This window comes from Salarias fasciatus, chromosome 22 (assembly GCF_902148845.1).
Source record: "Salarias fasciatus chromosome 22, fSalaFa1.1, whole genome shotgun sequence".
NCBI classification, from domain to species: Eukaryota; Metazoa; Chordata; class Actinopteri; order Blenniiformes; family Blenniidae; genus Salarias; species Salarias fasciatus.
The window spans coordinates 16,360,620-16,374,129 of record NC_043765.1 but is presented as its reverse complement, the minus strand read 5'-3'; the positions used below and the strand labels follow the sequence as shown (position 1 = coordinate 16,374,129).

General features: G+C 42.6%; 1 protein-coding gene across 8 annotated transcripts in view; it reads right to left on the bottom strand.

Annotated features, from left to right (window-relative positions):
- Positions 1–13,510, bottom strand: part of LOC115409018 (focal adhesion kinase 1-like) — a 48,756-nt gene that overhangs the window by 28,684 nt on the left and 6,562 nt on the right. For 3 of the 8 annotated variants that reach the window (XM_030119969.1, XM_030119975.1, XM_030119976.1), the window contains exon 1: positions 1,150–2,181. In XM_030119969.1, the coding sequence (XP_029975829.1) occupies positions 1,150–1,273 (124 nt within the window). In that variant the 5' untranslated portion in view covers positions 1,274–2,181. Of the gene's footprint in view, positions 1–1,149; positions 2,183–5,065; positions 5,093–10,810; positions 11,018–13,510 lie in introns of those variants that run through there. The other 5 variants (XM_030119970.1, XM_030119971.1, XM_030119972.1 and 2 more) reach the window with 4 other exon arrangements.

Genomic DNA, 13,510 nt, shown 5'->3' with positions numbered 1-13,510 from the left:
TCACAACACTTCAAAATCTTCAGCTGGGACAAACCACAATCACAAAAACATTATTCTACAACCACTACAAAAGTGGCTGGGAGACATTTTCAAAAAGTATGTTTTGATCTCAATGTTTTAGTAAAAAAAAAAAAATTCCCATAAAAGATAAAATGTCTAGAAGAAAATTTCTTATTCTCAAAATTGTGTCCTCATTCAGAACATCAACACAGAAAATGAACGTTCAAGGTGGATATATATAATCTTTGGTAATTTGTACAATTACCCTGTAGAATAACTGCTTAGGAGAACTGACTGTGGAAAACAAACCAAAAAAAAAAATGCCACAGTGGTTTTCCAAATCAACAAAATCCTGATACTGAAGAGAACAGTTTTATCATTGAGGCAATCGATTAAAAATAAATGTATATATTTCTGGAACTCTGCTTTGTTATCGTTCATCTGATGATTAGATGTTGTCGGTTTACTGCAGTGATTATTTACATTTCAGGGCTACAGCAAATGTTTATTCTTCACCCGTGTTACTTATTTATTTATTAATTAAAAAAGAAAACCAACAAAGAGCAAAAAGACATGGGAGAGAAGGCAGAAGAAGCATCAAGGCTCACTCTGAGAACACCGTGCCTTTAACACAGAAGACAGTGCACCGCGGGCTGCCTGGTTTTTTTTTTTTCCAGAGAAGAGGTTTCTTTCGTTGGAAAACTTCCTTGAATTTCGTTGCAACTTTATCTGGATATACCCAGAGAGAACTTCCTTCTCTTTGTGAGTGTGTCATGATACTGCAGGGAGATACTGAGATCTCTTTCACAATCCGTTTCTCTGCTCCTCTTTCTTCCTGAGCCTCCAGCCCATTAAAGGGAAATGGATATGTTCTTGCAGGTAATTATACCTGAGCGCAGGAGAGGGAGCGTGCACACAAGCACAACTCAGCAGAAAAGACCGGAGAGTTGTTGAAGGATGTTTTAAACAAAGATGAATGTGTGCGCCAAACTTATGTTTTCAAAATAATAGGTTTTATTTTAACAAATCTTCACACACACACACACAAAACCTCTGCAGAGCATTAGTAGCTTTGTATATAACAACTCGGTTCCCATGGAGTCAGATGTCAGTGTGTGTGTGTGTGTGCAAAGAAGATTTCATTCATACCTCTGTCCCAACACATAGGGAATGGGCTACAGCCACTTGTCGCCATGGAAACACATGTCTGTCCCGACCGCTGTCTGTCCGCACCGAGTTCAGCCAGACAGCCTGCAGCTTCACGACCGCGCATCACACTCCAACGTCAAATAAATAAACACGCGAGGAGGAATCAACAGATTTCAAGGGAACGCTCACATAATCCACACACTGGTTCGCGTCCCGTCGAGAAATGTGGCAATCTTCAGTCCAACTGCTGCCAAAGTCTGTTTGCTAACATAACTTCCACGAGGACAACAGTAGAAATCCAGTGACGCTTCGCTCTGCTCAGAGTTCACATGCAGCTTGAAAATCCCTCCATAAACACATCTCAGAGATAAAACTGTTTTTATTAAAATGCGTCTTTTAAAGAGATCCCTTTTTTTCTTTTCCAAGGCTCGCCCTCGTCAGCTTTTCCTGTTATCCAAAGTTGCACAAGATAAAAAAGATCCCCCGAGACGAAGCGTTACTTTTATCCACAAACTTCTCTCCGCCTCTTCTTTTCTCTGCAGTGCTGAATTACTCCTCAGCAGCCCCTCTCTGATGACAACACACTGTTTGTTTTTTGCCCGATTTCTGCCCCATGCCTGCACTCCGTAGCTACAGAGTTGCCGTGGAAGTGTCGGGCAACTGTCGCTCAGGAGGGAATTTGGGTTATTTCACCCGGTGGAGTCTCCTGCGCCGGGGAGAGGAGTCCTCCTCCAACAAAAGTTTGAAAGGCAAACTCCCAGCGCCGATCCAGAAGGCCTTCAGTCAGCCGGCGGTGACAGCAGGAGAGACAAGAACTGCGCTCGACAGGAAACAAACACAGACACCTCCTTCTTTTGGGAAAATGAAAGTGAGAGGAAGAAATGCAACCAGTGTTTCAGAGTGAAAGGGAGGAAAATGAGGACACGGCAGCACAGCAGAAAGAAAGTTGAGTGGGGAGTGCAGGCGTGAGCTCAGGAGTGGAGTGGGAGGAGCTTCACACATTAATATGCTAATCCTGTCCCTTCTATTCAACCAAGGCCCCGCCCACTCCGCTTACCAAGCTGATCAGAACAGCCTCCGTTGGGCCAAGAGGAGAGGTTTCACTGACTTCGTCGGTTTCTAAGTACTGTGCTGAGCGAGATAAAAACACTTCGGAATAAATTCCTATTTGCAAAAGCTGAATGAAAACGGGGACGGCCTTCTTTTTTCATTTGTATCTTATTCTTACACACAATTGTCACTTCACCATTGAAAACAAACGTATGAATGATTGTGGAAGTGGACTGGCCAACAGCATCCCAGCACTTTGAGCTGGACGAAGCGGGTGAGGGGGCGGCGAACACACGGGCAGATGGACGGGCAGACTGACGGAGGGATTCTTCAGCTATGGTGCCAAACACTGCGTCACTTCTACTCAAATAATAAACTCTTCAAGATATCAGCCCATGTTACAATGTGTCAATTGTCATCTCGAAACATGGGAATCTTCTTTTTTTTATCGTCCTTGTTTGTTACTTGTGTACTGTTAGGCTCCAGAGATGGGCTGGTTTTGAGTTTGTTGTATTTTAGCTGGTTTTATGGATGTATACCAAGAAGGTTCAAAATTCATAAGCAAGTGCTTGTATTTCCATGATGTTTATAAGCTCATATTTTGCTCATATCATCTATAGTAAACATTTGGTCAAGAAGAAATGATCTCAAAACAATAGTTTTCTGACCGAACTTCTTCTTTTCAGGGGGAGGAGGGAGAAGAGGAAACACACAAAGTCAGAACAGAACAGAAACCGTCCTTTCTCACATGAAGTCAAAACTGAATCTCCATCGCTTCCCTCAGAACAGAACAAACACAGCTGGCATTAAACGAGGCCATTTTCCTACGGTAGACTGACAATCAGGTACTAAACTGCGACGGGACAGCAGCAGTGCAGGATAACGTACACAATCGCACAATTAAACCCTGAACCCAGCTCCGGGGTGAACGATTAGCTAACTGATTGGAATACAAGACCGAGACAAATACTTGAAATTCATTCACTACGACAGAATCAATCTGATACAAAGGGAAAACTCGCAGATTTTTAGTGTGTGAAATTGTTGTAAAGTATCAACACACAACAGTATGGTATCTCGCGATCCAGCGATTCGTAACGCTGAGAGTTACGGCTACAAGGTGAAGAGTGCCATCTGTCAAACGGAAACAGGAAGTGAAAATGAGAAATCAAAATTCGAAAAGTTAGCTTGTGCTTTCAGAGTATAGTCAACTGAGAAGTTATTCTGTGTGTGCGTGACTGTATGTGTAACTGTGTTTGTGCACAACTGCATGCGTGTGTATTTTTTTTTCCTTTAATTTGTGCTCCATCTAAGGCATTTAGCCATTGTTATGAAAATCTGGAGAGAGCAGGAGGCTTTGTAGAGTGTGTGTGTGTGTGTGTGTGTGTGTGTGTGTGTGTGTGTGTGTGTGTGACACACATGCAGGGACCATTGAAAGCCTTTTGTCAGGCGGCCGGATGTCACCGTGAATGGGAAGAGCTCTTTTGGGAGCGAGCCAGAGTCTCTCTCCCGCTCACTAATTCATGCCGTGTTTATGAACATGTAATTATTTCATCATGAGCGAGAAGCGCAATCCTCACTCCCTGTTAAATGCAAACAAAATTCAAACGCAGCAGGTAAACCTCAGATCTGTGAGAGCCACTTTGAAGCCTAATTGTCTAATCAATGTGCTTGTTCCAGTACACTGTAGTGGAGATTAATGGGTTTTGTGTAATACAAATGTAGTTTTGTTCATGGCAAACATGTAAATTGTTGCTTTATGTGATGATAATCAATGTATTTTCCGACAGGCTCAAGACTGCAACAACATTTCAGATGCAGCGTTTCATTAGCAAAGTTGAAGGGGGAGAGCAACAGTGAAAATATGAGGAATAGTGTTGAAATTAGGATTTCAAGTGACCGTAATCAAATTTAAACTTTCAAGTAGTGGTGAAAGCACAATATTGCCAAACTATCAGAGAGAAAAAAAGAATGTATTCCACAGAAGCGAAAATGAAACAATAAGCGATTGCATTATGTTAAAAACATGCTCTCATTCCACCTCATTGTTCTTTATTGTCATCCTCACAGCTCTAACAGGGATTGTTCTTCCCGCTCAGTATTGATACTCTGATTCTGGTGCCACATTTGGTGTGTTAAAACACGGACCTAATCTGATTAAAACGCCATCTAATTAATTTATTCATCTGGACGATAACTGGAGATTTAAAACGTGACAAGGCAGCCCATCGCGTAGCTGTGGACACGCATTACACCAATCTGCAAGGCTTCAACGGCGCACACTTCTGACTTCATTCATCTTTGCAAATGGAACGTATGTGTTCAGGGCACTGTGCCATTTCACATTCGTCTCTGTTAAGGAGAAATATTTTACACCCTCGGGTTGCTGGCAACATACTGAGACATGTCACTGGAGCATATTTTGCGTCTGTTATCAGTGTGAAGACGGTATTCAGTCACAGTTCCACTTCTGGCTTCATTAAAGAGATCACAAAGACGCACAAATGAACAGTCCTCATGCGGTCTGTTATTGTTTTCTGTTTTTAAAAATACGCTGATGTGGCTTATTTCCAGCATCCTTTGGAGATCAGAAACTGTGATCGCAACCTTTATTTTTCTCACAAAAAGTTGCATCAATGCCAATATTTACATTGCACTGCAGCATATTTAACGGTAATTATAGGATAATAACTATTTGGCTTCTAGGAAAAAAAACACGTATAATGAACTCAATGAAAGCAATTAAATGAGCCTTCGGTTGGGTTTATTTCATTCAGCTTTTCCCGAGGCCACGAATGACCTTTCTTCACTGTGAAGCAGCTGAGTGAGGGAGATTGTGTTTGCTGGTGTTTGGTCAGCTACTCACCTGTGTAGTAGGCAATCCTGGAAATATCTGAAAGACAAATTGAGAAATAACAGTATTAGCAGTGCTTGTGGGATTTATGCGACAGCAAGCAAACAAAGAAATTATTGAGTCAGACCCAGAACATAAACACATAAAGTGAAGTTCAGTAGCATTAAATCATACAGCAGGTGTGGGCAGTTCGGTTACTGGATGTAAATCACAGCAGAGGGGGGATGTGGTGCTTGACGCTACAATAACCATCAAGTTAAATAGATTACAAATCAATCAATATTCTGTTTTCACGTGCACAGGACTGCTTTTCACATGGATATTGACTATCTGATTTATCAATAGTCCATTGTTATGTAATTTAGCCACAGTGGTGGTGAGTTGAAATGATGGCGAGAAAGAGCTGGAGTGGGGAAACATGTGGAAGAAGCGAGGGCGTTACAAAGACACTCTGGAAAATGTTGAGGAATGGACACAATCTTTAAAGTCTCTCAAATCTCTTTATGTTTCAGGATTACGTCAAAAGCTCTCATTGGTCGGCAGGAATAGTACAAGCACAGTGTGACAGGGTTCAGCAATTTCCCAGACACAATGTTCAGAATTGTTTCTAAACTACAATTTGTAAAGTTTAGCATTATTTAAAATACAAAATAACTTATTAGACAGAAAATGATAATGAAAGTGATGACCGGTGTGGGACTGAACATCAACCCTGCAGCTCCTGAGCCCCACAGGAAGCCCGGGACCAACATTATGGGAACTTGACACCAAGATACTGCACTGATAGGGCAGGCTGCAGGAGGAGGTCTGAAAGATAAGTGCCTCAGTACTTTAGACACCCTGATGCATGCGCGCACACACACACACACACACACGGTGAAATGACAGCGGGATTGTCAACTCAGATGATGTAATGGTAAAACAAAAAAATACACACTCCGAACGGAAATGCCATCAAGGTGACTCATGTGTGTGTGCATTATCGATAGATGGTGTGCAACACGACACCAGGATACGACAGTTTGTGTCTGTGCATGGGAGCGATGGTGTGAAAGACATCAAAAGGTCTCTCACATTTTAAAGGGTACATATAAACATTTTGTTTCTTTTTTTTGATAAATGACACATACGGCTGGTAAAGGTCTTTACTTTCAAACTGCCTTTTAGTGCAGTTTGCATGATCGTTCATGTTGCCCCATTCACAAATAGAATCGGACATCAAGTGATGGCTGCTCTGCAACACATGGCCAGGGTGAACTCAGGGACTGGAAGACACCAAATGAGCAACAGCTTCCTTATTTCTTTTCATCATGTTATTTTGAAACCCTCCAAACAGGAGCTCCAATAAGGTCCACAAGTCATTAAAACTGCAAAGCAACATTGTGAACTTCACTTTGGGTAGTAAGCAAAGGACATTGTGAAAAGGTTTCTGAGAGAACAGTCAAACCCAAAACATCTGCCTTTTGTAAAATTATTGCATAAAATCAGTTTTCACATCAACAATTACATAATGAGACATTTGGACTAACTTTGATAGAGAGCAGCAAATATCCCTTCTTTTAAGGCAGAGAGAAAGCAGAGGGCCTCCACCAGCTAATACAACAGCTGAAAATCAATGGCAGCCAGTTCACAGCATCAGTAAAGATGTCAGTGGAAGAGTTTGACTGTCATCTGAGGAAGGAGAAGCACAAACTATAGAGACTTTTCCCATTTCTGATGCACACCTATCACAGTCATCTAAGCTTGATTGTTTCATGTATTTAATTATAATGCCAAAAAGTCGGAAAATAAATAAATAAATAAATAAATCAGCTTCAGACAGAATTTGTTTACGTTTCAATAATCATCTTAAATAGCATCCTGACTGGAATCTACAACCTTTATTGTAGAACCCTGACATCACCCTCTACATTTAACTCATTTTACCTAATTTCAAAGAACATTAAGTTAATTCAATTTCCTCTGCTGCATGTATCCTTATTTTGGTCAGTCAAACCAAATACAGCCTTTACAATAAATACTTTAACCCCTATCCTGACCAGCTGAAATGCACCGCAGTAAAACAGATCTGCACCAGTTCACGATGACAGACTCGGTCCTAAAGTGCCTGTAATGACATCTAGATGGACCTGAACCCGACAGACACCATCTGTCTGCTGGACGCTCTAAGAGCTGCACTCCGTCTCCGTCTGTCTCTGTGGGAAGAGAGCAGGGCCGGTTAAGTGTTATGAAGCCCTGCTGGCAATGACGAGTCTGGAAAGAAAACCAGCGGAGAGTGTGTGCTTTTCATGTCAGAGAAAAAAAGATGAGACATCACCTGAAGAGCTGGGGGGAAAAAAAAAAAAAAATCTCTTCTCTCCCATTTTTGATTTGTGATTTATGGAGCACATTACTGATTTGAATATCAGGTCAGTGACACATGACGTCAGAGTGTTAGCACAGTGCTAATTACATACCAGTGTGTGCTGTATACACAGAAACACACACACAGCGAACATATTGTCAGCTGGCGTGTGGCCCAAAACACCTGCTCCTCAAGCTGTGCTTCAGTGGAAGACACGAGCAGAGCTGCCTAAAGACGGAACACAACTGCACTCAGATTAAAGTATGGATTCAAAATGTTGTGTAGACAGATAGACTTTGTAGACTTTGCAGACAAATATGCCAAAAAGTACAGACACACACCCCATGACTGTCTCCATGTTTTAAGATTGTGTATAATTGAAAGTTAACCAGTGTTTCAGTGACTGTAATTAAAACAATCAGGAGAGTCTGCTGTGCAGCGATGTCTACATTGCTGGTCTTAGATCAGTGCTTAAGTCAGATCCAGTCTGAGTGAGGTCAGAGGGTAAACAGTGATTACAATTACAACTCTAAAACAGAGACGTTCACATGGATCCTAGTGCGAATTTGGCCGACATTTGGCTCACTTACAAATTTCAGTTGTCAGATTGAAGCAACCTTTTAAATAATGTTCAATTTGGCTTTATCTGGCTTTACCGGTCATTTCAGATCTATCTGCAGTAATGTTTTCTTATTTGTCGGGGTGGTACGGCATGAATAATCCCGGGCAGCCGTCACAACAGCGAGACGGACGAAACTGTGCAGCACAACGCAACAGTGATGGATGAAGGCAGCTGAGGGAGAAAAGAGGCAGATGTTCTTTTCCCACCGAAAATAAAACACTTCTCCTGCAAGAATTAAATGAGTTAACCTGAGGAGAGCAGTCAGCTGTTCTGCCTCGTTGGTCTGTGCCTAATGGTTAACCTTCAAGCTGAGCTGGCAAACCATGCTTGTGTGTGTGTGTGTGTGTGTGTGTGTGTGTGTGTGTGTGTGTGTGTGTGTGTGTGTGTGTGTGTGTGTGTGTGTGTGTGCGTGCGTGTATGCCTGTGGACAATGGGGTGTTACTGGAGCGTGTAGTCTTACGGTGCAACAACATTAAAGCTGGAGGCACCAATCACACCTGCCAGTCATGCATGCACGCACATGCACGTGCACGTGCACATGCACACACAAACACACACACAAACACTAATATACAGAATCTTGCTCATCCAACAGCTTTTGCCCTTGTCAAGAACTTTCCATAGAATTTAAGTGCAGTCTTGATTCGGCACTGACCCATGATGCGCCCACATAAAAGTGAAATGGAAATTCTCATATCGTGCACGACGGGTCAGCTGTTTATGTCTGAAGTTGAAGGGAAAATCTGGACAAAGTGAGCCTTTATTGAAATAGGAAAAAAAAAAATACTCCAGCAGAAGCATATGGGTATTTCCTTGTGGCATTATTCACATTGAGATAAACATCAAGCAATAATTCAAAGCTGTCACATGCTAAATGAAATGCATTGCACATACATGGAAAACCATCCCCATGCAACACACACACACACACGCACACACACCAGATAAGCACTACAAGCATGCAACATAATAAGGTCATGCAAACGCATGACTGCTCATACACATTTATCTGCAAAAGCGCACACATCCACTCGAGGGTGCATCGTTCAGGTGCACTGATAAAGCTAACTGGTTTACTGGAGCGTCAAGCATGTTAATGTAATATCACACTCGGACCAGATACGCTATGTATAATTCAACTCTACAGATTTAGGACGGATGAACTGGTGAGATAACGCAAGCTTTTGAATCATTTTTAAATGACTTTAATGAGTTTTCCTTTTAAAGGGGGTGGGAGCGTGTTAAAACAGGCGAGCCAAAATGCGAAGCCCAAAATAATCAATTAAAGAGTGAGTTAAGCCTCAAGTGTGTGGGCCGGAGCATATATATTTACACTCGCTTGTCAAATGAAAACATGTTTTTTATGCAAGTAGAAAATCAAATGCGACATTAAATATTGACTACTTCCTGTATTTTGCATGAGAGTCGACTGGGGAGCTGCTTAACAAGGCCAAAACTGATCTCTTACAGCCGATCGGCAAAAAAAATTCAACTCTTGAGGCACTGCAAGCTGCTCCATTAGTGGAATTCAGATGAGCCACACTAAACCATGCTAATGCATACTAATATGTATAATCAACTGAGCAGAAAGGGCGGAACGCATATAATTTAAACCTGTCAAAATGATTTCTTGAAGTCGACTAATTCTGAACAGACTAATTCTTTCACCTGGCAATCACTGGATGAACTTTACATCAACAGGAGCGTCAGCTGTCTTGCTTGACTGTGATGAAGGTAAACATATGGTGCCCTGAAAGCATGTGACTGTGTGCATCTGTGAAGGTGAGGGCGCTCCCAGCAGCTCCCCTTGTTCAACAAACTTCCACACATTATGAGTCAAGATCAAGACATTCACACACCATGAAATATGCGTCTCGCCTCCGAACAAATTGCTGCAGGTGGAACTCAGTACCTGCCCGCGTGTGCACACGACATAGACACCCACACATGTGCACTCGCTCACATGTGCAAACAACAAACCGACACCTACACACAGTCACATGGGCAACACTACATCAGGATACACTCTTTTGTATCCAAAGACATCCCACTGATTTGACACGCACGTCTCTGCCCCGCATGAAGCAGCTCCCACACATTTGCACGCCCACATGCACGTCCACACACACAGCAGTAACCCCTCAAGCGCACGTGCACACGTGAAGTTGAAGCCTCCTACATACAATCGCGCAAATCCAGAAAAGCATGGCCCTTCATGACACGAGTGAGACAGAAGATGGTGAGCAACACAGAAACCAGCTTCAACTGTGAGGACCAAGGAGGCTGCAGGTAGCTAGAATTTACAGTTCACTCATCTTAAATATTTTTTCAACTAAATGAAGTCATACTATCATGCTGGATTCAGTCACTCATGTAATTGGTGTTGAAATGGTCAATATTAAATGTTCACACAACATCAAAAAATAAACAAACTGTAAACTCCCATGGACTATATTTCCTTGTTTCTGGACTGCTGTAAGTACTGGAGTACGTATGATTTACAAATTTGCCACCATCAACACTGTATATTAACAAATTCCATCTTTGTTTTGCAATAAACACTTTTGAAATACTATTATTTTGTAAATTACACTTGTGAAAGGTTTCTTCTTTCACGACCAATAAATATACATTTACAAGGATTGCAGGCACATTAACTGCACACAGAAATCCACAGTAATTCAATTGGCCATCTTCATGAAGAGATAACAAATGTGCTCCATTGATGGCATGATTTAACTCACATGCAAACCACCAGAATGTGCACACAACAACATGATCAATGCCTTACCATGGTATAGTCCTTCCATTTACAGCTCCAGTCAGAAGAGGAGAGGAGAGGAGAGAAGTCAAGTCTAATCCTCCTCTGAGAGACGGCTAAATTGGGAAAACCCCAAATCCTGAGCTTCTGTGGTCTCTGGCCAGTCAACTCAGTTATGATGGCTAATGTGGACTTAAGCTTCCAGCCCAGCCTCCTCCTGCTGCTGCTGCTGCTGCTCTTCCCTCCAGTACAACTACCGCTTCCACCCCGACACACACATATACACAAACACAGGGCAGCACGAGTAGTGGGAGTAGAGTAAAAAAAAAAAAGGAAGTGGGAGGGTGGGAGCAGTAGGAAGCCCGTGGTCGTGGAAGGGGGTGGGGGTGGGGGGCGTAGCCAAAAGACTGAAAAGGAGGAAGGGGCAGGAGGGGAGGGGGGAGGTGTGTCTTTGTCCCCCAAGAGAGTGATGAAGGGGGGAGGGAGGGAGGAGGCCAGATGTACATGAGGCAGAAGCAAAGCACATACGGGGGGAAAAATACATGAGTAGGAGATGGAAAGAAATGATGCAACAACTGCAAGAGGAGAGGAGAGGAAGATGGACAAGAGAAGTGTTAAATAAGAGGGGGTAGTGGGATAATAGAACCAGGGAAAGAAATTCAAGAGGCTACAGACAGACTGGGAATTCCATAATGAGTGGGGAGATAAGTGTGCGTTATTTAAACATTACGTGTGGGTGTGGGTTGCCTTAAGCCATTCTGCCCCAGTGAAACAAATGCCCCCCTGAGGCGCTCCTCAATCAGCCATAATGTGATGTTCCCAACTCCACGCCGTCCCAACAGAAACCATCCGTCTTCTTCCAAGAGAAAAGAAAGGCGTGACACGCAGAGAACAACAGTGAGTCAATAAACTGACTTCACAAATCTGAACTGTAGTCAAAGCACCCACCACAAACATACTTCCCAGTATTTTCTGGAACATTTGTAACGTCAACATTTCAGGTGTTAGTTCTACACACGGTTAGAAGTGATTTAGCAATTAAGTAAATGCATGATTAGGTTTGGTCCTTAGAGGAGAACGCGCTGGCCATTTGTGATTCACTTTGGCACCTCTCCAAAACTACAAATTAATTTCCTCACATTACAAACAGCGACTTGAGGCCAAAATGTTGGCAAAAATATCCTGAAAGCTGGGAAATCAAAATAAAAGTAACTTTCTGAAAAGATACTTCCACTAGTGTTTTTTTTAATATATATTTAATCCTATTTGAATTTCAAAACTAAAGTGTATGATTTCAAGAGTTTATGGCATCACTGACTAATTCTAACAAGAGTCAAACACATTTTGATGCTTATGGAGCATTTCAGAGTTGCCAAAAGACAGACATCCTCTCTTTAAAGCTCTTATCTCTATGACTGCTAAGTGTGCTCAGATAGTTGACATTTATATTAGTTACAGCCGATTCCTCATTTCATATCTCGGTTTAATGAGCAGATCGGATCCTGGGCTGAGGAGATGAACGAGCCGTCTCACAGTCAAGGTTTTCCTCTCACACATGCAAAAGTCAGCACATAGGCAGACGGGCAAGAACAGAGTTACTCAGGAGTAAAGAAGATTAATGGGCCAATGGATTAGTAGGCCAAGATGTCACACACACACACATACGCACACACACACAGAGCCCTGACTCTAGGTCTCATTTAGAAGGTAGATCAAAGCCCTTTCCTGATATCTCCCTCAATGCTTGACTCTCTGTCACAAATCGGTGTTATAACATCGCCCTCTAGTGGAAACATGTTTTTAAACTATGCAACACAGAGTAGTCACTGAGCAGATGTTTGACTTAAGTAGCAACCTATTTGTAAAAGACATTGTCAATTAGGACTACATTAACAAAAACAAAGAGACGTTAATGGTTTTTGTTCAGTGAAGTTTGTTTTGTAGCGGATCACAATCAAAGTGTAATCGATCACAGCAAGATCACGTAACATGTCACACCTTGAGAATCAACCTACAGCAGATATCTGCTCACTGTTTACATGATAAAGTTACAAAACAGTGACATATTCTACAGACAAAGAAAGAGAGAGAGCGAGAGAGAGAGAGTGGGTCCGAGACAGAGAAACGGTCTGAAAACAATTCTTCAATGAACCTTTGTTACGGCAGTGAGCCTGCTGGTGACTAATCACACAGGCAGACACATCCACGCTGACCCGCGGGCAGACACTGTGGCATTATACCCACCTCTGACCTCAGCCACGCCGCTTCACGGCAGCGCAGCAGCCTGCGTGAGCGTGAGGTCATACCTATGGCTCCCATCCAGGTGTTTCACTGCTGATTGCTGCGCGCTTCTCCCTCTAATCTATTATGACTGTGCGTTTTTCTTTCTTTCTGAGTGTGTGTGGGCGCACACCAGGGTTTTTGCGTCTGTGGCTGAGCATGGATCTGGAGAGGAGATGAGGTCATATGATTGGCTGAGCAGACACAGATGACTGCGTTGGTCTTATTCGTTCTGTGTCTCCTGACTCCAGCAAATTTGAATTCTTCGTTGGCGGCTCTGACCAGGAAACCCCCTGTTCTATACGACGGAGTTTGACCTTCATCCTAGGATGCATGTCAGAGAAAATCAGCTTCATTATGACTCACCCCGTGACATTCCAAAGCGAATTTTTGATCAAAATCTGGCCATCGTTTAGTCCATGGTTTCGTTTTGTCGTCGGTAGAATCCAG